This window comes from Ruditapes philippinarum, unplaced genomic scaffold (assembly GCF_026571515.1).
Source record: "Ruditapes philippinarum isolate M1 unplaced genomic scaffold, ASM2657151v2 ctg5880_1_1_1_1, whole genome shotgun sequence".
NCBI lineage: Eukaryota > Metazoa > Mollusca > Bivalvia > Venerida > Veneridae > Ruditapes > Ruditapes philippinarum.
Genome location: NW_026856877.1, coordinates 12494 through 40403, shown reverse-complemented (window position 1 = coordinate 40403; position 27910 = coordinate 12494). Strand labels below are relative to the sequence as shown.

The window sequence follows — 27910 nt, the reverse complement described above, 5'->3', positions numbered from 1 at the left end:
CACAATATTCTCTTATGTCAAGTTAAAGATTTGTTTGTATTACATGTATTATGTTTCCATTAATTTCAACACATGTGTATAAAGTAAAAGTATGTTTACCATAAAGTACAGTATATCAAATATGCTTAACTTTTACCCATAGGTATACTGCAAAACCCAATTTTGATGCCTTTCAAAAATCATGTCCAATGGTCATAGCTGCTAAAGGGCATTCTAATGGCACAGAAATTTTCAAAGGGGGGGGGGGAATAAGAATATACCAAAGTGCTATGCCTCCACCAGTTAAATCTTGACTATTCAATAACAAATCAATCAATTCATTACATTTTTATTGCCAAGAACAAAACATATATTCAATAACAATGTATTTTCATACCCCAACCACAACTTCTTGCATATAAATTAATTAATAATCTATTATTTTTCAGACTTTACACTGTTCTTTTTTGATTTCTTTTTACTTTGTCTTCTTTCCCGCCTCCTCTCTGTTTTAGATTTAGATCTGTTTGTATTTGGTGGCTTCTCTTCTGGTAACTTCTTGTTCTTTTTTGCATGTGTAAGTGCATCTCCTTTTGCTTCTGCAATATGCAATAGAATGTGTATAAAAATAAGCACACTAGCCATTATAATTCTATCCTTTTCTATCCTTTACTTTAAATCAAACAAGAAAGAAAAGTTAAAGAAACAAGCAAATTCGTTGAATTTATATCCCCCGCCGAGTACTGGTTATTAATACACTTGTTACTATATATAGTAACAAAATTGCCTATGATTTCAACTGATTATGAGTGTCACGTGACCTATTATGTGTTTGCGGCCCGGGGCCGAGAACTAGTTATCAGCCCGCAGAACATGTGCACGTGCACAAACTGAAACAATGACGTCATATTTTACGTCATCAAACAGTTAACTGTGAAAGTGAAAGTAGGTTGTCAGCACGAATCGCTTTATTTTATTGTGAGAGCTTAAGCGTATTTAGTACAAACACATATTTGTTACTATTGAATTTGAAGAAATAATACGACAAATTCATTCCGAAAAAAAAAATGAAAATAAAACTTGCTTCTAGATTCTACTGCTTTGAACACACAAACAGTAAACATTCTTGTATAGAACAGTAGAAGAGTACAGTAGACAAGAAATTTCAAAAGTAGATCCTATTTGTTTGTTGTTGTTTTTTTTATTTTTGTTTTTTTTTGTTTTTTTTTTAAAATGCTACTAGATCTATTAGATTTACCAAGTGTATTAAAGACATTAATACACGTCAGAGTAGGGCCAGAAGGTGATAATCGGCCCTGAATGAATAATGGCCCTCGGGTCCATTATTCATTTTGCGGGGCGATTATCACCTTCCGGCCCTCTCCTGCCGTGTATTAACCTCTTATTATTAACACAACAACTGAAGACATAAGGCTTTATTTATATATTAATCATGGCATAAACAGTAATATTCTTTGAACTTGATAAATATTCAGGGCAATAACAGAGCCATAACTTTGTGTTAAATAGTAATATCTGGAAATGCCAATGAGATGAATGCATACTACATAACTAATCAAGGGCCATAAATCTGAGTTACAAGTATCTGACCGGAACAAGGCGACTATATGCACATCTCCTCTTAGTATCCCATAAAGTTTCATTGAATTCCAGCCAGTAGTTACAGAGAAGTAGCACGGAAACGGTTATTGCTCTGGTTGTATACTGCCTAAGTTATCAAGGGTCATAACTCTAAGTTAAAATGTCTGACCCGAACAAGGCGACAACATGCGCATCTCCTCTTGGTATTGAAGGTTCCAATAAAGTTTCATTGAATTCCGGCCAGTAGTTGCAGAGAAGTAGCGAGGAAATTATATTTTTCTATATGGATACTGCATAACTAATCAAGGGACATTACTCTGAGATAAAGTGTCTGACCCCAACAAGGCAATGATATGCGCATCTTCTCTTGGTATTGAAGTTTCCCATAAAGTTTAATTTATTCCAGCCAGTAGTTGCAGAGAAGTAGAGATTTTTGCTCTATATGCATACTGCATAACTAATCAAGGGCCATAACTCTGAGTTTAAGTATCTGACCAGAACAAGGCGACAATATGCGCATCTCCTCTTGGTATTGAAGGTTCCCATAAAGTTTCGTTGAATTCCAGCCAGTAGTTGCAGAGAAGTAGCGCGGAAACATTTTTCCTCTATATGCATACTGCATAACTAATCAAGGGCCATAACTCTGAGTTAAAGTGTCTGACAGGAACAAGGCAACGATATGCGCATCTCCTCTTGGTATTGATGATTCCCATAAAGTTTCGTTGAATTCCAGCCAGTAGTTGCAGAGAAGTAGCGCGTAAACGATTTTTACTCCATATGCATACTGCATAACTAATCAAGGGCCATAACTCTGCGTTAAAGTGTCTGACCGGAACAAGCTGACGATATGCGCATCTCCTCTTGGTATTGAATGTTTCCATAAAGTTTCGTTGAATTCCAGCCAGTAGTTGCAGAGAACTACTCCGGAAACGAAATTCGGACGGATGTTCTTACCAGAGCTACATTATGGGGTTTTCATTTGTTATTTCTTTTGTTCTTTTTAACCCCACAATGCAGAAAATAACCCCACAAGAGAAACGGAATGAATGACATCAAAGACATCTATTGTTATGAGAACAATAGACCAAACCCCATAATGTAGCTCTGGTTTGTACGGACGGACGGACAGACGGAAGGACGGACGGACAACGCCAAAACTATATCCCCCTCCCGATTCCATCGGCGGGGGATAACAATAAAAATGTTATTTATTTATAACCTATATTTTACGGTCATATATCTTTGACAAATGTAATATGTTTAAAGAACAAGTCTTCTTTCATGTGTTAAACAATTGTTAGTGATTTCAACAGGCTTTAACATTAATGTCTTCATTTATAGTTATAAAACATGCATAAACAAGACCACCTCAAAGGCAGCGCAATATACACCCTAGTGTAAATTTGTTTGAGAAATAAATAAATAAATAATCTTTCAGTTAGGAAAAAGACCCAATCAAGAAACTTGTTTGACAAATTGTTTCATTTTAATCATCCTTATAATACTAAATGACTTCCAGGGTGGGGACATTTTTACCCTTGGTGCACGATTCATAAAACCAGGTCTACTGGGCAATGCTATTTGCCAAATATAGAAACTCTGAGCAAAGTCAAAATATGCAGACCAGACAAGAAATTGCTACGTGCGGATGGACAACCAGGTGGGTAACAAGATACGTGTAATAATTGATATGTGAAAAGCATCTTTATAAGACTAGCTTTGGATTGTGTTTTTTTTCATTTTCCCTAGGGAATGTACATGTATGTGTACAAGTATAAACAATACAACAAGATATGCACACATCAACTTACCTTTAGCTGGAGGTGTAATCAATTTACCAGACATTGTTGGATACTTGGTAAAAGATGAGCCAATAAGAAGTGGTTGCTTCAACAAAACTGCAAGTTCAGACTTCATCTGTTTTATGTATCTGTTCTGACGTTGCTGGGCAACATCATCACCAAGGTCATCTAGACTAAACATGGTCAAGGTCAAACAGAAAAATACTGCATCACAAACTTGATAGCATGGGACTCCGTATTATGGGCATACTTAACGTTTTCTGTATGTTTGTATTCTATTTAATTGATGTTTTTAATAATAAATATTTTGTGTGAAGCAGAACAAACTCAACTGATTATTACATTTTTTATTGAATGAGGTCAATTATCTTTAATTGGTTGTGAAAGAGCTGTTTTAGTATATTTAAGAAAAGTATTGACAGATATGCTCATTTTCATCTTACAGGAACAGTTAATTTATATAAGAAATTTGAATGAATCAATATGTTAACATCTACAGGAGATTTTCCATACATATACTACATCAAAGAGTCACTATGGCTTGTGATCATATAAAACATGTTAAATATGTTTATGCTTTCTTAAATATGTGTAAGCTTTGACTGTTAGTGAGTATAATAATGTGTATAATGATAGAGTTAGTGAGTATAATAATGTGTATAATGATAGTAAGTGAGTATAATAATGTTTATAATGATAGAGTTAGTCAGTATAATAATGTGTATAATGATAGAGTTAGTGAGTATAACAATGTGTATAAGGATAGTTAGTATAATAATGTGTATAATGATAGAGTTAGTCAGTATAATAATGTGTATAATGATAGAGTTAGTGAGTATAATAATGTGTATAATGATAGAGTTAGTCAGTATAATAATGTGTATAATGATAGAGTAAGTCAGTATAATAATGTGTATAATGATAGTTAGTATAATAATGTGTATAATGATAGAGTTAGTCAGTATAATAATGTGTATAATGATAAAGTTAGTCAGTATAATAATGTGTATAATGATAGTTAGTATAATAATGTGTATAATGATAGAGTTAGTCAGTATAATAATGTGTATAATGATAGAGTTAGTCAGTATAATAATGTGTATAAGGATAGAGTTAGTGAGTATAACAATGTGTATAATGATAAGAGTTAGTGAGTATAACAATGTGTATAATGATAGAGTTAGTGAGTATAACAATGTGTATAATGATAGAGTTAGTGAGTATAATAATGTGTATAATGATAGAGTTAGTGAGTATAACAATGTGTATAATGATAGAGTTAGTCAGTATAATAATGTGTATAATGATAGAGTTAGTGAGTATAATAATGTGTATAATGATAGAGTTAGTGAGTATAACAATGTGTATAATGATAGAGTTAGTCAGTATAACAATGTGTATAATGATAGAGTTAGTCAGTATAATAATGTGTATAATGATAGAGTTAGTAAGTATAATAATGTGTATAATGATAGAGTTAGTGAGTATAATAATGTGTATAATGATAGAGTTAGTGAGTATAACAATGTGTATAATGATAGTTAGTGAGTATAATAATGTGTATAATGATAGAGTTAGTCAGTATAACAATGTGTATAATGATAGAGTTAGTGAGTATAATAATGTGTATAATGATAGAGTTAGTCAGTATAACAATGTGTATAATGATAGAGTTAGTGAGTATAACAATGTGTTTAATGATAGAGTTAGTCAGTATAATAATGTGTATAATGATAGAGTTAGTGAGTATAACAATGTGTATAATGATAGAGTAAGTGAGTATAACAATGTGTATAATGATAGAGTTAGTGAGTATAACAATGTGTATAATGATAGCGTCAGTCAGTATAACAATGTGTATAATGATAGAGTTAGTGAGTATAATAATGTGTATAATGATAGAGTAAGTGAGTATAACAATGTGTATAATGATAGAGTTAGTGAGTATAACAATGTGTATAATGATAAGAGTTAGTGAGTATAATAATGTGTATAATGATAGAGTTAGTCAGTATAATAATGTGTATAATGATAGAGTTAGTCAGTATAATAATGTGTATAATGATAGAGTTAGTGAGTATAACAATGTGTATAATGATAGAGTTAGTGAGTATAATAATGTGTATAATGATAGAGTTAGTGAGTATAATAATGTGTATAATGATAGAGTTAGTGAGTATAATAATGTGTATAATGATAGAGTTAGTCAGTATAATAATGTGTATAATGATAGAGTTAGTCAGTATAATAATGTGTATAAGGATAGAGTTAGTGAGTATAACAATGTGTATAATGATAAGAGTTAGTGAGTATAACAATGTGTATAATGATAGAGTTAGTGAGTATAATAATGTGTATAATGATAGAGTTAGTGAGTATAACAATGTGTATAATGATAGAGTTAGTGAGTATAACAATGTGTATAATGATAGAGTTAGTCAGTATAATAATGTGTATAATGATAGAGTTAGTGAGTATAACAATGTGTAAAAGGATAGTTAGTATAACAATGTGTATAATGATAGAGTTAGTAAGTATAATAATGTGTATAACGATAGAGTTAGTGAGTATAACAATGTGTATAATGATAGAGTTAGTGAGTGTAATAATGTGTATAAGGATAGTTAGTATAACAATGTGTATAATGATAGAGTTAGTGAGTATATTAATGTGTATAAGGATAGAGTTAGTGAGTATATTAATGTGTATAAGGATAGTTAGTATAACAATGTGTATAATGATAGAGTTAGTGAGTATATTAATGTGTATAAGGATAGAGTTAGTGAGTACATTAATGTGTATAAGGATAGTTAGTATAACAATGTGTATAATGATAGAGTTAGTGAGTATAATAATGTGTATAAGGATAGTTAGTATAACAATGTGTATAATGATAGAGTTAGTGAGTATAACAATGTGTATAAGGATAGAGTTAGTGAGTATATTAATGTGTATAAGGATAGTTAGTATAATAATGTGTATAATGATAGAGTTAGTGAGTATAACAATGTGTATAAGGATAGAGTTAGTGAGTATAATAATGTGTATAATGATAGAGTTAGTGAGTATAATAATGTGTATAAGGATAGTTAGTATAATAATGTGTATAATGATAGAGTTAGTGAGTATAACAATGTGTATAAGGATAGTTAGTATAACAATGTGTATAATGATAGAGTTAGTGAGTATAATAATGTGTATAAGGATAGTTAGTATATCAATGTGTATAATGATAGAGTTAGTGAGTATAATAATGTGTATAAGGATAGTTAGTATAACAATGTGTATAATGATAGAGTTAGTGAGTATAATAATGTGTATAAGGATAGTTAGTATATCAATGTGTATAATGATAGAGTTAGTGAGTATAATAATGTGTATAAGGATAGTTAGTATAACAATGTGTATAATGATAGAGTTAGTGAGTATAACAATGTGTATAAGGATAGAGTTAGTATAACAATATGTATAATGAAAGAGTTTATAATAGGATACAGTTCCTCCTCAACATCCACACCAATCTCATCAGCTGCCTTTCTGAACCAATCATTGTGTCTCTTTGATTTCTTAAACCTTAAATAAACCATTTCAATGTCATATTTGGAGCAAAAACAAAACCCAAAACAATAAGAATAAAATAATAAGGACAAAAAGACAACACCTTCATTTTATATATATATAAAATTAAAACGATAATTAGGATTGAAATTATGACTGAAGATCTGATAAGATAGTTCTAGGTGATAATTTGTAAAAATGACAGAATATGTAACCTCTCACACCTGACATTAATGCATCTGAACAGATGAAAATCAATACACTTAAAGAAAACAGCAATATTATCTTGTATGTCAACAAAAGAATAACTGTGCATTTTCCAATTTTCCATGACAAACCCTTACTATGAAACAAGGTAGGAAAATCTATATAATAAAGAAGATTGCTGTGTAAATATTACCTGTATTCCTGTGTTTCTATTTGGCGTACCATGTTAACACGTCTTTTTATCTCAGTTACAACATTTTGTTCTACAGGAAATAGAGGCAGGTCTTCATCTACAATAAAGAAAATATATGTGAACCATTGAAGTGAGTTACATCAAAGAATCTAGTTATTTTAAACAGTGGTACATGTACATCACTTTAATTTGTTAGTTTTTTGGTTGAAAATAATCTGTTTTATAAATACTTAAATAACATTTTGTGTTTGAAATTATTTTTTGTCCAATAGGATTGCTGTATTTCAACTGAATCATAACACACTTACTTTGGTAAATCGGCAAACTGTTAATTAGTCTAGTGATTTGACTGTTTATAAAAAATAATTTAAAACACGAAGTTGGTTAAAATTTATTAGTACATATTTACAAAATTAAAATCGGTCTTGCGCAGCTGTGTATAATTTAATTATGTAAACTTGAACCTATACTAAATGTTAAAACTATGAAACTCAAGCCATTAAAATTGACCTTTCATCTGTTTTAAGCATCAAAACATCTCTATGTGAGATATAAGAAATTACCAAATTTGTTGAAATAAAACAAATGTAAGAAACATAGAATACCATAAATGAAAATAATTCTAAGGCACAAAGAATAAACAATAATGTGACAGATATTAATATTACCTTTATTGAGAGTTTTAATAATTTTTCTGTAGTTTTTCACATCATCAGGCCCAATTATCATGATACTAAGACCTTCTTTACTGGCTCTAGCAGTGCGTCCACTTCTATGTACATAATTCTAAAACATTCACAAACAATAGATGACCAAGTCTCACAAAATTGTCAAACTGGTGCCAATGAAATTACATAACATTTTAGCATGAGGCATGACTTTGACAAAGTTAAGACAAAAGTGTTAAAAATAAGTATTCAAAATGTTCAAGGGAAATAGGTAAAAGTAACTCTTTATCACAAAAGAAGTACCAATAATATTATAAACAAATAATGAAGTCTCAGGCACATTTGAAAACAGAAAAATATAAGCTTAACAGTCATATTTTAATACTAAATACCTACAGAAATGAAATATTTAGTACCCACTCATAAAACTATGTAAGCATTAACTTATTCTTAGACAACTTGCTTATGCAAAAATACAAAACCTTTAACAATAAAGAAAACAACAACAGTGAGTAGTTTAAGTCTACTTTAAATTATTAAATGTGAGGCAAACATCCAGCTAGAATACTGGCAATCAGTGATTTTACACAAGTGAATAATATGCAATGAAGGGCTATAAAACTCTTTTTATATCGCTTAAGCTAGAAAATTGCTGTATGACATAAAACCTAATCCATAACATTAATGGCAAAAGCGTGTTCACATACCTCGACTGTATGAGGAACTTGGTAATGTATGACATGTTGAACATTTGGGATATCTAAACCTCTGGCAGCAACATCAGATGCTATTAATAATGATGAAGGATTACCTAAAAACATAAACAAAGCTTAATTATAACGTACTGTGATACAATAAATATAAGAATACACACAGAAATCAGTTGTCATATATTTTACATTTTACCATGTCATCTCCTACCAAGCATTGGTATTGTATGAAACACATCAGCTTAATCTGCCAACATTTGTAGTTATTTTAAAATTCATTCATGAATAACAAAGTCATGGACCAGACACAACCAATCAATTCACAAGCATATTATGACTTTATAACTTATGACATAAAAGTGTGGCATTTCCCTTTAAACAGGAGACCTGATTATTGCATATGACACATTGTCATCATGTTCAACAGATTATGCCAAGTAATCATAAAATCCATCCAGGAGTGACAGATTTGTTGACCAGACATGACCATCTATGCACGTTTACAAAGAATTCACAGCACAACTTCAGACAAGCAAGCATGGCACAGATCTCCAATCTAAAGACTTGATTCTTGAGTGTGACACATCGTCATCATGTCCAACCAATTACATGTAATACTAATGCTGACTGGATACAACCATCAAAGTACTTTTATGAAAGTGTGACCCTGACTTTTTATCTACAAGAATCTTGGATGTGACACATCTTCTCAATGAGCTACACATTTATGCATATTCATCAAAATAAGAAACTATACAATGGTAAAGAAATGCAAAATATTGAAAAAAAATATAACAAATATTCATTTTGAAAAAATAAAACAAGCATTCAATAATGAAAATTTACATATATCAAGGTATATTTATACAATACTCACTTGTAAATTTATCTAGATTTTTTAATCTCTGTCTCTGGTGCATATCAGCATGTAATGGTAGAGGATGACACTGTAGTAGTGAAAATATAGACACCAATCGCCGTATACAATCTTTACTGTTTGTAAATACCAGGGTCCTGCCCGGGTAATGTTTCAAGAAATAATACAAGTAGACATCCTGTAAAATAAAACAATAACTTTCAGTAAAGTAGATAAAAACTTATTACATGTATAAGTAACTTATTCAAAGACTACTGGTTTCCTAGCAGATTCCATCCCCTAGCAGTTTTCCGGCCGTTTATCATTTTCGTTCAGTACAGTCTATTTTTACCGGTAAGACATCCACATTACTTCATCAATCACAGAGACATTTGTTTTCTATGCTAAACATCATTCAAAATAGTACAACGATTTACATGTTTTGAAGTTTTGCCTGTTATCTAAAGTTACATAAGAGAATATGCCACTTTCAAAAATAAGCAACACCTGGGGAATTCTAGTTTGAATATCCATGCACAATAACTAAGACCCCATTTTAGGAAAATCAATTCTTCAGAAAATATTTTTGCAGACAACATGAATAAGGTTGGGAAGTTCTGTTTGTCTGATAAAACCATCTTAACAGTGCTTTAGGGTACTGAATTATATTCAAAATAAAAAAAGGTCCGGAAAACTACTATGAATTTTTGAATAAAGGTGAAAAAAGGTGTTACATTTCAGGCATATATTCAAATTAAAAAGTAAAATGAAAGTGCAACATTAAAGACATGGCAATGCTGGACAGGTACCTAACTTTGTCCTGTCAAAGTTTTGTACCACTCCCTAGACTGATTTTTATTTTATTTGTTAAAAAGTGCGATTTGTGGCCGGAAACTGCTAGGAAACCAGTAGACATTAGTGTTGTATTAATGACATTCAACAGTCCTAACTCCCTTAAACAACACAGATGAACACTTGTATCAGCAGCTTATTCTTCAAAACATATTTCAGAAAACTGTAGAATAACAAGCATTGTTTTAAATATTTTTAATACCCAATGATAAAATGATTATCAGGAAATAATGTTGAAAGCTGTTAAAATTGTATCTATCAACTTTTCTCTATTTAAGTAAACTTGTTGGAAAAAATCTTTAAAAGTGATCTCAGGAAACAGTTTTTATGAACATACAGACAGACTGAAGGAGAATCTTAAGTTATTTTTTTAAACATCCCTGTTACCAAAATATAACATATTTTAATGCAAAATTCTTAAAGACGATATAACTCTTGAAATAAAGATGCTAGATTTATGAACAATGTCATATATGATATGAGTTTTACTTTAAGTTTAAAGATACCATTTATAGTCACAACGGAGAAAAGTAAAAAAAACAATTTTCAAATATAGCATTAACTATAATGCATAGTAAGAAACAAAGATGAAAATTAAAAAAAATATATAATGTAGGTGTTCATAATGAATGTTTATTTGAAGAAAATCCATGAAGAAAAAATTACAATGTTAAAGAATGAATAACAAAAATTCAAAGTTTAAGGAGGAGATAATTCTGGAAATATGGATTCTAGATTTATAAACCTTGTCATATTATTACGACGTGGGATTTTAAAGTAAATCCTATAAGGAATGAAGAAGTTGGAGTAAAAAATACCAATTTCTCGAAAAAAATCTAAGTTCAAGGGGAAAATAGTTCTTGAAATAGTCTTGCTAGAGTATTTAACCTTCTCACAAATGTTGAGTGATAATAAGAAACATATATATGAAGTTTGAAGTACGTACATTAAGAAATAAAGTTATTTAAAAAAAGACAACATTTTTTTCATAAAAATTCTAAGTTCAAGGGAGGTAATTCTGATAAGTTTTGTGCTAGAGTTGTAAACCTTGTCACCTATGATGTGGTTGATGACCAGAAACTTATATTTAAAGTTTGAAGTAAACACCTTAAGAAATAAAGAACTTATAGTGAAAAAGCGTAAAAATTCAAATCAGAAATCTAGAAATTCAGTCTATTTGTTGCCATAGCAACCAGAATTGTCAACATAGAAAGAAAAGAAAATGATTTGCATAATCTCCATACTGCCATCTACCCATATTTGAAGTTTCATAAAAATATTTTCAGTATTTTTTGAGTTATCACTGGATCCAGTTTATGTGTTAAATTTGCCATATTTTCAGACTATTTGTTGCCATAGCAACCAGAATTTTCAACATAGGAAGAAAAGAACAAGATTGCATTTGTGAAAAATGCTATGCCACCGCATTAATACAACACTAAATAGTAGTGTAGGAACAGATTTTTTTTTGTTTCTATACAATTTTGAAGATTGTCATAATGCATAGATCCCTAACCTATCTAATTCTTATTATCAGATAAGTGGTTAAATCTGTTGTTAACTCAATAAAAGATCAGAGTAGGAATATATCAATGCACTCTACTCTAGTGAATTTGGTGGCGAAGGTCATATTTCACACAGCCTAAATTTCATGACTACATCAAAGGACAACACAGTAAGACACTTTGTCAAAATCTAGGTCAGCTGAAATCAAAGTTCACTTTAAATCTTAATCTGTGCACATGGTTCAAATTTCAAAGCTGTACATCAAATGACAAGAAAGTAGGTCACATCATCAAAATCTAGGTCACCTGATATCACAGTTCAATTTTACAACTAAAACTGTGCACATGGTCAAAATTTCATTGCTGTACATTAAAAGACAAGAAAGTAGGTCACTTTCCCCTTGGGCAAGGCAAAATTTTGGACCCAAGGGTTTAATTCAAACCAATCTTGATACAGGTCCACCAAATAACATTTCAAGTCAAATATCTAAGCTGTAGCTTTCTCCCATTCAGAAAACATTTGTTTTATTTTTACTATGTGTACATAATCACTGACCCCGGGCAGGGCCAATTTTGAAACCAGGGGAAAATTTGAACAACTTTGGAATAGGACCTATAGATGATATTATATAGCAAACATCAAAGCTGTTTGCCTTGTACCTTCAGGCAAAAATATTTTTTATTTTTTTACTATATGTACATAATGAAAATCAATGACCCCCTGGGCGGAACCAATTTTGACCCAAGGGCTATAATTTGAACAATCTTGGTAAAGGTTCACTTCGCAAAGTCTCATGCCATATATTTAACCTCTAGCCTTTGTCAATTTAGAGAAGAAGATTTTTCAATTCAGAGAAGAAGATTTTTCAAGTCTTTACTTTATACATATAAGGAAAACTATCGCCTCTGGGGCAGCTGGGCAAATTTAACACTAGGGGCATAATTAAAACAACTTTAGTAGAGGACCCATAGATGATATTATATACCAAATATCAAAGCTCTAAGCCTTGTACCTTCAGACAATAAGATTTTAAAATTTTTTACTATATGTACATACTGAAAATCAATGAACCCTGGGGGTGGGGCAAATTTTGACCCCAGGGCTATAATTTGAACAATCTTGCTAAAGGTTCACTACAAAATGTTTCATTCAAAATATCTTAACTCTAGCTTTTGTAAATTTAGAGAAGATGATTTTTTAAGTTTTTACTACATATAAGGAAAACTATCGCCTCTGGAGCAGCTGGGCTAATTTTGACACTAGAGGCAAAATTTGAACAACTTTGGTAGAGTACCTATAGATGTTATCATTAAACAAAAATTAAAGCTCTAAGCCTTGTACCTTCAGACAATTAGATTTTTTACTATATGTATATATTGAAAATCAATGACCCCCGGGGCGGGGGCAATTTTTAACCCCACGGCTATAATTTGAACAATCTTGCTAGAAGTTCACTTCACAATTTTTTATGCAAAATATCAAACCTCTAGCATTTGTCAATTGCTACAAGAAATTTTTTTAAGTTTTTACTATAAGTTTTTACTATATACATATAAAGAAAACCAATGACCCCCGGGGCGGGGCCGATTTTGGCCCCAGGGCTATAATTTTATCAATCTTGGTAGAGGTGTTCCAGACAATGCCTTATGCAAAATATCTAAGCTCTAGGCCTTTTGGGTCTTTACAAGAAGGTATTTTAAGTTTTTACTATATGTACATATATAGTGAAAACCAATGACCCCCCGGGGTGGGGCCGATTTTTGCCCCAGGGCTATAATTTGATCAATCTTGGTAGAGGTGTTCCAGACAATGCCTTATGCAAAATAACCAAACTCTATGCCTTTTGGGTCTTTACAAGAAGGTATTATATGTACATATATAGTAAAAAACCAATGACCCCCGGGGCGGGGCGATTTTGACCCAAGGGCTATAATTTGAACAATCTTGGTAAGGATCTACCAGACAATGCCTTATGCAAAATATCTAAGCTCTAGGCCTTTTGGGTCTTTACAAGAAGGTATTTTAAGTTTTTACTATATGTATATATAGTGAAAATCAATGACCCCCGGGGCGGGGCCAATTTTGACCCCAGGGCTATAATTTGAACAATCTTGGTAGAGGTCTACCATACAATGCCTTATGCAAAATATCTAAGCTCTAGGCCTTTTGGGTCTTTACAAGAAGATTTTTTAAATTTATTCTTATAATTCCTTTTGGTTGCCATGGCAACCAGATTTCTGCATGGAATTAAATTCTTTGAACAACTTTGGAAGCCCTTCACCCAAGGATCAATCCTGCCAAGTTTGGTTGAAATTGGACTGGTGATTTTTCATAAGAAGATTTTTTAAGTTCACTATATAATCTATATAACACACACAAACAAACACACACACACACACACACAGGTGAATCGCTATATGCCACCGCATCGCAGATGCTGCGGTGGCATAAAAAGACGTGCATAATCTCCATACTGCCATTTATCCATATATCAAGTTTCATAAAAATATTTTCAGTACTTTTTGCGTTATCGCGGGATCCAGTTTTGTGGTCGGACGGACTGACAGACAGACGGACGGAGGGTAAACCTATAGTCGCCCCCCCCCTCCATTTAAACCGGTAGGGGACTAATAACTGTTATTAGATACAAAATTGTAACTTCGATCAGGAAAACTGACATCAGAAACATTCTCAGTTATCTTATTTTTTTCTAAAAACTAATATAGCAATGACAAGACATAGAGGATATTTGTTGGTTTTGCATGGAAGATTGAAATATAATTTCACTGAGTGAACACCAGATGCAATATTTTCACGAGTGGCGTAGCCACGAGTGAAAATATAATAGCTGGTGTTCACGAATGAAATCTATAGAAATCTTATATGTAAAACAAATAAATTTTCTTTTTATTTCATGCGTTTTAAGTAATTTAAGTAATTTTTATTGATTTTGCCGCGTAACGTCGCGCATTCTCCTTTGTGACGTCATTACATTTTGACGTCACATCAACAAGTTTGAAATATAGTTCTGTTAAATTTCTCTAATGTTGTTACATTTTTAACATAATGTATGGTGACATCGACTTTCTTTTCCGAAAGAAGTAAAATTTACGCATGACGGCATTTATTTTTGCCTGTTATTCCATTCAGTTTTGATTTTCTTTTCATCCGCATTCAGATATAGTCCGGCTACAGTGAAAATTATATTTTATAAATTTCACTAGTGGTTTATCAGAATATAATCATCTGATATATTACAATAAAACACTGGAAAGCATGAAATAAATACCTTTTCCTCTTTAGTACAATTGATTCTTGCCTCAGTTAATGTTTCTACTGTACCAACTTTTCTTGTTATATCAACAACCTTAGGTTTGAACTTTAAACCTGTTTTCCTCATCAAATATGCTGTAAAACAACAAACACAAGATATGAAAAATAATACACAAGTTATAAACTAACTTACCTATTAATTAAACCAGTAGAAAGAAATAATTACATAATTTTGTAGATTTTTATTATTTTTTATGATTGATTTGTGGAAAATATCTCAGGAAAGTTGAATAAATCATTATGTCTTTTTTACAATTCTTACTAATCTTTTAGAATTGCAACAGAAAAATACAAATCTAAAAAAATCCTGACCTGTTTGGAATTTGAACTCATAAAAACATCTTACAAACAAACAAAAAACACAATGCTCACAATCACTGAGTCAAAGAAATAATTCTGAGACAGAGTTGTCAGTATGTGTAGTTGTATTTATAGTAATTGAAGTATGCCCAATACTCCTACAAAACACCTCAAATTGGTTAGAACTGTTTAGACTGCATCAATTACAAATGCTATCACTTGAAAGTAACTTAATACTTGAAAGAAAAGCCATGATCATGATTATAAAACTATTAACATGCTTTTAAGATCCTAACAATAAAACAATTAAACAAGAAAAAGAATGTATGAAATATTAGTGTGACATGAAAATAACGTATTGACTTACTAAGTTTCTGTTTTTCATCCCACTTTTTCTTCTTTTTCTTCACTATTCTTTGTGGCCCTGAGTGAATTAAAGTGAGTGTGGCTGAGAATACATATGTATGTCGGTTATGCCTGTTTGGATCTCTGAAATTCATGAATTTTTAAAATTACAAGTATGTTATTTTAACAAACTTGAATTGCAAAATTATAAGGGAAAACATCAATTATTCAAAGGGACATCTTGGAAGATTTTTTGGCAATTTTTTTAAAATAGACTGGAAAAGAAACATACTGAATATTATTTTACATTAAACTACAAAATTAAGAAATTTATCATTTTTATCAGAAGATATAAATTGTAAAATACAATGCAAACCTCTTCATTTTCTCAAGAAGTTTGGCCAGCTCCTCATAGTGACCTTTCTCTGTCATTCTATCTGCCTCATCAACCACCAGGTGGCAGGTCTTCTCTATCTCTGACAGGTAAACTTCACCCTATATAATATACAGTGTTATCAATAACAATAATTCACCCTATATGATAATTATACAATGTTATCAATAACAATCATCACATTATTTGACCCAGTTATCCATTAAATTTACACCTGGGTAATTCAAATTTGACCATTTCTTACTTCAGTCTTCAGTTTTAGGTTGACCCTATACCTATAAAAAAAGGCTGAAGCAAATTTTGCTTCATTGATGTTGGAGCTGTTAAAATGTTTAACATAGTACAATTCAGTATCTTAAACTGAAGTGCCAAGTTCTACACTGAAAATGGGTTTCTGAAGAACATACAAAATTAATTATTTAAAGTGGATTGGTCTGCAATGGGCACATTTTCCATAAGTATTTAAAATATTGATAAAATAAGAGAAACATACTGTTTGGATATTCTAATAAAATATTTCTTGACAAAATAATGTTGATAAAGTTCTAAGTGATGTGGTACAAAATATTTATATGATGAATGATTTTATTTTGTACTAGAATAATTTATTATCTGCTATATGCAGAAGTTGTATTGGATGATGTATGCACAACATCCATATATAATTATATCATGGTTTGCTGTCTCATATGATACTAAATACTTTCTATGTAACTAGTATGCCTTATTCTCATCGATTTGTGACCTAAATAAATGTCTGGTATAAATACTTCTGCAAGGACATACACCATCCAAAAACTACACAAATTTTATTAGACACTAGATTTGACAATTCTATCCAATCAAAATGCGTTATTGAACAGATGTAATTGTGCTTACCCTACAATCAGCTGATGACCTAATTACTTTAAAATATTCGATATTGATGTTATAATTTATCAAACACACTTACAATTAAGCCAAAAAAAAAAATCATTATGCTGTAAGAATTTACTTAAGACTTTGAAACATATATTGATCAGATCGGACTGAAAATAACCATGCGAACATTTAGTGGTGTGAGTACCTATATTTTGATGACGTTACAGGGTGAATCGGATTTCACGAATCGATGGGTAAGCGTCCAGCTGAGCAAGACAGTCATGGTTGACATGTTCAGATGCTCTTATCTTTGAGTGGTTGTTTTTAGAAGTAATTTAAAGTTTTGAACTTTTAGATAATGAATTTATTTAACAGATGCACTAATTGCACTGTATGTATGTCTGATATTTGTTGTGCAAGTGCAATTTTTCAAAATAAATGTTATGAATCGACGAGAGAAAAGCAGAATGGTTCTGCAGACCCTCCACATACATGTGAACTTTTTTTGATGATCAAGTGGGAGATTTTTTTTCAAAAAGAGGGAGATTTTAGAATTTGCAATAAAGAAAGAAGTTCTGATACCAAAAAGAGGGAGATTTCTTTAATTTGTGAAAATACCCCTAAAATATGGCTGCAGAAAGTGGGAGTCTCCAGCTAAAGATGGGAGAGTTCACATGTATGCCTCCATTATAAAGCAATTCACTTCAATTATAAAATCATAGATCTTTGTATTAAAAACTTGTCTTATCTTCTTATACATTATATCAATGATTCTCATCATCAATACTCATTTGAAATATACAAATATTTCATAGAGCCCCACATTACCAACACCCTGTTTTATGACCAATCTGTTATTACGACAAGTTTCGAAGAACAAAATTACTTCTTCTCATTTCAATGGTCTTTTTATGTCAAACCGACATCACATCACTATTACATACATCAAATCACAATGCTACATGTTAATGGACCCATCATTCAGACCTCCCCTGGATAGTCAAATTACACATGCCAATACTGATTGTCTATCAACTTGTTGTAAGGTCTTTTATCATTTACCTGTGTTTTCATGACATCAAAACACTATATCAAAAAGTGAGCTTGTCCGAGTATCTATGTAAAAGCCCTTTCTTTACTGATTGTTAACAAAAGATTATTTGTTGATTATTTAAGATATGCTGTTTGAAAATTATGTTGTTTGTAATTTTTTTTCTGTAATAAAGAATAATTACATTTCACTTTATCATATGTTAACACTATGCCTCACACTAACATTAATTGACAATCAGAATTTAAGACCACCTCACTACTATGATCATTTTTCTTCAGACAGAACCACATGTATTATTTTGGGATACTAATGTACATGAAATCTAATGGAACTAACATGTCTTAATTTAACAAATGAAAGTGAATTTACACATATGGTCAATACAACATACCTGACTTGGTGATAAAATTAATATAAATTTATGATTCAATAGTACCTGTTGAATAAGCTCCCAGAGTCGACCAGGTGTTGCTACTAGGATATCAGGACATTTCTCCAAAATTCTCTGCTGCCTTGGCATAGCTAGTCCCCCTACAATAGCTTCTACCTTAAAATATATATTATCCATTTATTATAAATGTCATTAAACCAAACGAAAACTTCTTATTTTAACAATGATTTAAGCATTCAAAATATTCTTTACAGTCATATAAAGTTTTGGGAGATTTACAGAAGTTCACATCTTCCTTTATATTCAATTAATATTTAGTCTTTTGGTGCACATAAAATCTCTGAATAAAATTAATTTTCTAAATTAATTGACCTAAAGAAGATATGTGTCAATTTACTAAAATTTAACAGCATTAATGACAGTTTAACACTACATGGATGCAGTCAGGCCAAGCTTGTCCGTGTCAATAACTTCTAAAGTTCTATACAGAAATTACAGTATCTCAGCATTTTTATTTTTGTATACCCTAGACAAGCAATGAACACTTAAAAAAAATCAAGCAGGGCCTTTCTAACAACTTTTCAATGTAAACGTTAAATAATCTTTACTCTTACTGTTATATCAGTGTATTTGGCTGCTGCTCGGAGATGATTTTTCACTTGTATAGCCAGTTCTCTGGTAGGTTCTAGTATCAGTGCCCGTGGGTGTGTTGCCTGGTATTTAATTACCTCTGGTTCCTCTAGCCAGCTGAAATCTACATCCTTTATTACCTTCACACAACCAATACCATCTTCCTGTAAGATAATCATTTATTATCAAATAGCCTGGCAAAATTCTTACAACATAAATCTGGATTTATAAATAAGTTTTTTCTTTCCATTCTTGTTTCCTTTCTATACAAGCGAAAAAACACAAGATTTTTTTCCATTTCAATTAGCATATATGACAAAACAAAACTTGAAAAGGTAAACCTTCATGACATTTTTATCCTATCACTATTCACAAGCATTTCTTTTTTATTTTTCTTTTGACCTCTGACCTTTTCACCTTAAATAAGTATCAGAGTTGAACTTTATGTAATTACAGGTTACAGTGACCGTTACCTAAAAATGGCTGTGACTGGTCAAAATAATCAAAGAGCATCCACATATAAATAATACTGTAAAGGATTTCAGATATCAACTAGACTCGAGTATGCACTTCTATACAGTATATATCTTTTATTTTCACACATCAGCATAAAACAAAGTGATTCTCTGAAACAAATGATAAAGTAATAAACTAATACATTCATTTCTGATATAAACTTAACAAATAAATAATAGAATAGAATAATTAAATAATTATTTCCTATGATGAAGAATCTTAATAAACAGAAGTACAGTTAAAATCCATAAAATAAATAATCGTAACAATTGATTAAAATTAATAAATACTTCATTAGAAAATTCTTCGTCATAGGAAATAATTATTTAATTATTCTATTCTATTATTTATTTGTTAAGTTTATATCAGAAATGAATGTATTAGTTAATTACTTTATCATTTGTTTCAGAGAATCGCTTTGTTTTATGCTGATGTGTGAAAATAAAAGATATATACTGTATAGAAGCGCATACTCGAGTCTAGTTGATATCCGAAATCCTTTACAATTCTCGACTATAATGTCTTTCACATCGAAACCTTTAAAATACAGTTTCAGCTTTAACGTTTAACGCCGCTACATATAACGTAAGTTACCTTTTAAATTCATAACAAACAATTACGTCAAAATGACGCGCTAAACTATTCAGCGCGTAACGTTAAATAAGTTGGCGCCAAACAACGCTTAACGTAAGATATATATTATATATTTTAATTAGAATCGGTAATAAACGATTCTTACAAATACATTTAACTTTATAACTTGAGGTTAATGACCATAAACAAAAACTTAACCAAAAAGTTTTATGAATACAGATGTCAATGCCAATGCTGACAAGTGGGGTCATGACAACAGCTCCACCTTTTCTTTGAAAAGTGCAACAAATAAGCAAATGGATGAAAAGAAACTGAAGTGCCATTGATGTTCATGTTTTGTACTCAAAGTATGTGTTACCTTTACACCTTCCATTTCTTCCTCTGATGATTCTCCTTCAACTTTTTCAGAAGTTTGTTGTTCATTACTATCACATTCATTTTCACTATCATCGTCACCCTTTTCCTCATCATCAACATCATCTATTTCAGAATCATCGTCATCACTACTTTCATCCTCTTCCTCACAATTACCACTGTCTTCCATATTTTCTTCATCATCACTAATGACTACATCAGCACCATCATCATCACTATCATCATTATCTTTATTGTCCTCGTTATCATCAATGTCATCATCACCATCATTATCACTATTTTCAGTCCCTGTTTCTGAATCCCCAATACCTCCATTTTCTATGTAACAAACAAAACGCAATCAAGTTATAATATGCAGAGTTAAGATACAAGTAAGTTCATACTATTCATACTTTTAATTAGGGTTAGGATAATTCACATAGATTTTAACTAGATTCAGCTCAGTTTTATAACTTTTATATCCAGAAATATTGAATAAAACTAGAAATGTGTCCATAGGACACGAATGCCCCCACACGCCACTGTTCTGTCAATCTTATGACTCTAGGTCAAATATTTTTTGGACTACATGTGCCACAAGTTGAAAACTAAAAATCAACAAAGGGCCATAATTCTGTTAAATTTGGTCGCAGCGAAAATTCCTTCCTTAACTACCATCTACACATTAAGGTTGTTCATCCCTGGAAGTTTAAGCAAAATCTGCCATCCGGTTTAAGAGGAGTTGCGTTCACAAAATTTCTACATAGTATATAATGAAAAAATCAACAAAGGGCCATAATTCTGTTAAATTTGGTCGCAGCGAAAATTCCTTCCATTACTACCATCTACACATTAAGGTTGTTCATCCCTGGAAGTTTAAGCAAAATCTGCCATCCGGTTTAAGAGGAGTTGCGTTCACAAGATTTCGGGACGGACGGACAAGTGCAACGCTATATGCTCCCACTTTGTGGGGGCATAATAAAAAAAGCTGGTTTTTGAATCATCATGAATCGATTCATAGTGAAAACATCACCTAAACTAGGAATGTGTCCTCACGCGACTGATGCCCCGCATGCAGCCAAAATTTTAGATGTTATTATATTTAGTTTCAAATTTGTTTGCACAAACTTTTTTTCGTTTTAAGCTCAAAGCCCTTAAAACTATCCAATGTTAACACAAACTATTAACATGCAATGTTCAAGAACTGAAACTTTTCAGTGTTAACCTATTATAAATTGCATAATACCTATTTGTAGCCAAAAATGCCTACATACATGTCCACAAAAGTATGAGTGCTGAAACTGAAAATTCAAAATTTTTCCAACATTCAAGGGAGATTACTTTGTCCAAAATCATTGAACCACGCCCAAATTCAAACTTGAACTGCTTATTCCTAAGATGTATCTATATGCCAAATTTTAGTTGAATGTGAGATAATGAACGGAAACTTAAATATCTGATTTTTTTTTCAAAGTTCAAGAGGGATAACACTGTCAGCTATCATCAAACCATGACCAAATTCGAAATTGACCAATGCATTCTTATGACATATCCATATCTTTAATTTGAGTTGAATATGTACAACTGTTGGGGAGGTTATGAATGGAAACTGAAAATTTCCTCTTTTTTTTCAAAGTTAAAGGGTCATAACTCTGCCAAAAATCATCGAACCATGACCAAATTCGAACTTGACCTGTGCATTGATTTGACCTATCCATATGTCAAATTTGAGTTGAATGTGTAATACCTTTGGGGAGATAATGAATGGAAACTGAAAATTTCATATTATTTTTCAAAGTAAAAAGGGCATAACTCTGCCAAAAATCATCGAACCATGACCAAATTCGAACTTGACCTGTATTTTCTCATGACATATCCATATGTCAAGTTTGAGTTGAATGTGTAATACCCTTGGGTAGATAATGAACGGAAACTGAAAATTTCATATTATTTTCAAAGTAAAAGGGGCATAACTCTGCTTAAAACCATCGAACCATAACCAAATTCATACTTGACCTGTATTTTCTCCTGACATATCCATATGTCAAGTTGAGTTGAATGTGCATTACCTTTGGGTAGATTATGAACGGAAACTGAAAATTTAATATTATTTTCAAAGTAAAAGGGGCATAACTCTGCCAAAAATCATCGAACCATGACAAAATTCGAACTTGACCTGTATTTTCTCAAGACATATCCATATGTTAAGTTTGAGTTGAAAGTGTAATACCATATGAGAGATAATGAATGGAAACTGAAAATTTCATTTTATTTTCAAAGTAAAAGGGGCATTACTCTGCCTAAAATCATCGAACAATGACAAAATTCGAACTTGACCTGTATTTTCTCATGACATATCCAGACCTGGGGTAATCATTAATCGTAATCATTGATTTTTTAATTGATTACATGATTACACTGTAATCATCATGTAATTGATTACCTTGTCCAAAATTGATTACATTAATTGTAATTAATCAATTACAGCTTAAATTCAGTCAGTAATTATGATTACTTTTTGATTGACATTGATTACTTCCAGATTTAACAGGAAACTATTTAAATTCAAAGGATTTCTTTATTTTACAGTTCAACTTTTGTTTTATAGTTATACAGTAAAAATCCTCAATTAAGACCACCATTTAGATAGGAACAAAGTGAATATTCTTATCATTGCTTACATACTTTAAGACCATGGTCTATTTTAGTCATTTTGTATGAACAATATTTGAATATGTATATTTACATGTACCTATAAAATTAAATACATTATAAAAGACGCTATAAAAGAATGCTTTGATATTTAATCTGATGAAAGGAAAACATAATATCTGAAGAAATTGAACATTAATTTTACGGTATCACTTATAATATGATGTACATAAATCAAATAAAAATTTAATTTTTCAAAAAATATATATGTTGAAAGCAACAATGTAGCACTCTTAAATTTACCTTCTCACCTTATTTCATACAATAACCCAATAATAATAGTTTTTCACACCTTGTGAAATCAAGTGTCATGATAAAGAGCATTCAAGCAGATCATAGCAACAAATTTAAGATCTAGATAGGTGTTGACTTTAATATCAGTGGTCTCAATAGTTGGGTCACATTAAAATTAAACAAAAATTTGGACTGAATATGGTGGTCTTAGAGGTGAATAAGCAGGTGGTGAAATCTAGATCATGAAACCATTGACTTGAGAACCTTTTTAAAAACGGTCTTAATAGCAGGGTGCTCTTAATTCTGGGGTGGTCTAATGTACATTCAATGTAATCAATTATCAATCAATTACTCTGTTAAAGTAATTGTAATTCAATTGATTACAGAGACAAGTGTGAGTAATCAATCTTAATCAATTACAATAAAATCTGAAAGTAATTGTAATTAAATCAATTACTGATCAATGTAATCATCCCCAGGTCTGGATATATCCATATGGCAAATTTGAGTTGAATGTGTGCAACCGTTACTAAGATAATGAACGGGGTAACACTATATGCCCCTGCCATTATATGGCGGGGGCATAAAAATAACAATACATAATTTATGAGGGTAAATATTTATCCAACAAACTTATTTGAAGGGATAATAGGTAAAAAACTGCAGTCATATATGCACATAAGGTAACTGTTGGTATGTAGCTTGATAAACCTCAATACATATAATCTAAACTTTAAATTTCTGTAGAAAAAGAAAGAAGGACCTAACACATGCACTTACTATTTAAACTATCGTCTGCCTCTCTTTTTTTCTGTTCTAAAATGAAGTGAAGAACTGGTATACCAAATGCTAATGTTTTACCACTTCCCTAAAAAGTAGAAAAATAAACTGATGTTAGACTTCTTGCTAAAACATAAAGTTAAATCCAAATGCAGCACATAATTTCCTTGATAATTTGGTTGACAACAATACATGTGTGCCTAAAGCACTTTATTCTTTGCCATGGATAAGAAATTAATGTGAAATAATTGCCTGTATCTTTGAAAGAAAAAGGCAGAACTTTTACATAATCTGATCCTAAATGAAACCCATACATTTGTAGCAATAAGCTTGTTACAATCTTATGCTACAATACAAGAAACGAAATGCCACTTACTGTTTCCGCAGCTCCTACAATGTCCATTTTATCTCTGATAGCAGACGGCAGGATCTGACTCTGTATTGGTGTTGGCTCTCTAAATCCCTGACTCTTTAGGGCCCATAATACCTCTTTTGGTACAAAAAGATCATTCCAAGCGTCCATTCCTATAGGATAAGAAATTAAAAACACTGTATAAAATTTAGAAGTAAAAAAAAAATGCTGCTAGTGGCTTTTGTCCGACATAAAGAATCATATTTAGATGATTTTAGATTCCATTTTAGTGGATCATACTTAAAACATTTTTTTAATATTCAAGATCAAACAACACAAAAATATTGCTCTAAAGACAATAAAGAAAATAGAACTTTTAGTAACAGACAATCGCAAATATTTAATCAATGATATCGATTGCTCTGGTTAAGAGATTATAATGAACAGACTCTAACCTTTCAATGTTTTATCAACTGGTTCACCATGCTTGTCTTGTTTATTTTCTTCATTGTCATTCACTTTGTCCAATGGTTCCAACTTAATTTTCTTCACAGGATTATCTTTTTCTGTATCTAGAACATAAAAACCAATCATGTAGTCAGAGAACTGGCGTCTGGCATATTATATACATCAAGCTTAACCTAATTTACACTCAACTGTGATATAAAATTCATAGTACTTTCATTAATGAGTCTTTCAGGCAATATCTCTTAATTACAAGGAATGCTGCACTTTTACTCAGCAGTGATTTCTTATAAAGAAATATATATTATCTTCTTGTGTGATATAAATGGAATGATTAAAACAATCTGTACTGGCATGCAAGCAGTTCCCATACAAAAATCGTAGTTACTTAAAAAAAATATTTTTTATTAAGCCCACTCACCAAAAAATTGAATGTTACACACTTGCACTTAGAATAAGACTGATTCAGATAGCCTGTACATTAGTATTTAAATCATAAGGCAATACAACTTTTTTGTAAATAAATCTCTAGCTAAAGAACAAACTTACTATCAGTATTTTTCCTTTTTGCTCCTTGTGTTTTTGTTTTCTGATTTTTTTCTTGATTATCATTTAAATTTTCAGATAACATTATTTCATTAACATCTTCCACAGTCTGATGTTTTCCTTCTACCAAAGATTTTTTCTCATGTTTCTTTTTCTGTTTTTGCTTTTTACTTTGCACCTTTTTGTCTTTGGTTTGAAGTGTTTTATCTTTGCTGTTACTTGTGTCATTATTTTTTCCTTTACTTTTCTTCTTCTTTTGGTTACCATCTTTCTTTTTTGTTTTTAAGGTTTCTGGTGATTCAGTATCTGCATCATGACCTTGCCCTGTCTCAACAAAGGTCTTTCCTTTCTGAAATAATAATATATGAAACAAAACATGATTATGCATTGTGAAAAAAATATGCTATACCAACCCCATTATACAACACAAATAGTAGGAACACAAGTGGTTTAGTTTTTGTTTGTTGTCAATACAATAAAACTTATAGCTGTATATCAAATAACAAACAACTTTTTACTATATACATATAAGAAAAAACCATGACTCATGACCCATTAAAATACAAATGTATATTAGAACATTTACACATAATGAGAAAGACAATTTAATGAAGAAAAAAAAATTCTTTATAATTCTGACTAATAAATATTATGTCTTCCCAGATTTGACTTTCAATCTAAACAATCAAGGTACTGCCATTTAAAGAACAAAGGAATTGTGAATGTGAAAGTGATTACAATATCATAATGTGTTTTAAGATAAATTGATACAATTGTTCACACACTAAGTGATCTGACTTCAAAAGATTGGATATAATAAAATAGCTTATTTTCTGTCAAATTTTCAATTGAAATTTCAAGATTAGAATGATATTTTCAAAATATTTATATACTAGATGCCCAAGCGCAACATGTAAAGCCCGCTGTCACTTCTGACCTTGAGGTATGACCTTGAGCTTTGACCTAGTCAAACGGTTCAAATGATATGCCATCTCATTATGTTGAACATTTGAGCCAGGTTATTTGAAATTCCATCATCTAGTGATAGAATAATGGTGAAGACAAGCTGCTTGAGACCATTTTTTAGCATTTGACCCTGAAGTAAGACCTTAACCTTTGACCAAGCCACATGGTTCTTGTGCGCATGCCATCTCATAATGTTGAACATTTATGCCAGGTTATTTGAAATTCCTCCCAGAGTTATGGTGCGAAAAGCTGTTCGAGACCATTTTTTGGCATTTGACCTTAAGATATGACCTTCACCTTGCCAATGGTTCTTTCACATGACATGCCATTCCATTATTGTGAACATTTGTGCTTAGTTATTTGAAATTCTGCCTTCTAATGACAGACTTACTTCCCGGACAAGCATTGGACAGACGGACATGATCAAAGTTTGGTATTTAAGTGACTAAACTTTTCTTCTCTCCATAGTTCTTTTAGCCACGTAAGAGACAAAGTAGCATGAATTTGGAATCAATCTGTACAGTACTTCATTTAACCAATATAGCAGACAGGCAAAAATAGATTGTTGTTTCTATTTTACATTAAATTTATAATTACATTGTTTGAAAGTTTTTGTTAAAGACTGAGCATGAAATTGATAGAAAGTTCGGTAAACTTTTGACTAAAGCTTGAAAGACAAGACAATAGACATCAGGGATTTATTTTTTGGGGCTCATTTTATAGCCGTTATTGGGTCATATTCCCAATTGAAAATAGTATGTTATTTTCCCAATCCACAGGAAAAAATTCCCAATTGAAAGTTACAAATTAAAAAATTGAATAAAAATTCTAAAATCTTTGCAAATAAGGGCTTCTTCACTGTAATAGTGCTTAAATCTTTGAAGATGCCATCATAGACAGTAATTGTTTGCATCAATTTAATCACTGCAAAATTTCAGTCATGCACTTTTCCCCAATGTTTAACAAAACACCGCCGAAATTCCCAATTCCATGGGTATGGGTCGTGTTCCCAAAATCCTGGAAAAAATCCCTTGACATTTTTTGAAATTTATGCTTTATGAGCTGCATTTAATGAAAACAATGTCAAAAAATAACGTCAAGATATTAGGTAAAACTTCAATTTTGTATTAGAGCACAGGCAAGCCCCGAC

General features: G+C 31.2%; 1 protein-coding gene across 1 annotated transcript in view; it reads right to left on the bottom strand.

Moving 5' to 3' along the window:
- Positions 1-316: 316 nt before the first annotated feature.
- LOC132747981 (ATP-dependent RNA helicase DDX24-like) overlaps positions 317-27910 on the bottom strand; it is a 29209-nt gene continuing 1615 nt past the window's right edge. The window contains exons 2-18 of the mRNA XM_060737517.1: positions 25798-26143; positions 25239-25355; positions 24808-24956; positions 24432-24519; positions 20710-21044; positions 19226-19405; positions 18657-18767; positions 16288-16406; positions 15934-16055; positions 15223-15341; positions 9597-9774; positions 8717-8820; positions 8010-8127; positions 7342-7438; positions 6879-6956; positions 3393-3556; positions 317-578 (exon numbers count right to left, since the gene is read on the bottom strand). Coding sequence (XP_060593500.1) covers positions 418-578; positions 3393-3556; positions 6879-6956; positions 7342-7438; positions 8010-8127; positions 8717-8820; positions 9597-9774; positions 15223-15341; positions 15934-16055; positions 16288-16406; positions 18657-18767; positions 19226-19405; positions 20710-21044; positions 24432-24519; positions 24808-24956; positions 25239-25355; positions 25798-26143 — 2586 coding nt within the window. The 3' untranslated portion in view covers positions 317-417. The remainder of the gene's footprint in view (positions 579-3392; positions 3557-6878; positions 6957-7341; positions 7439-8009; positions 8128-8716; positions 8821-9596; positions 9775-15222; positions 15342-15933; positions 16056-16287; positions 16407-18656; positions 18768-19225; positions 19406-20709; positions 21045-24431; positions 24520-24807; positions 24957-25238; positions 25356-25797; positions 26144-27910) is intronic.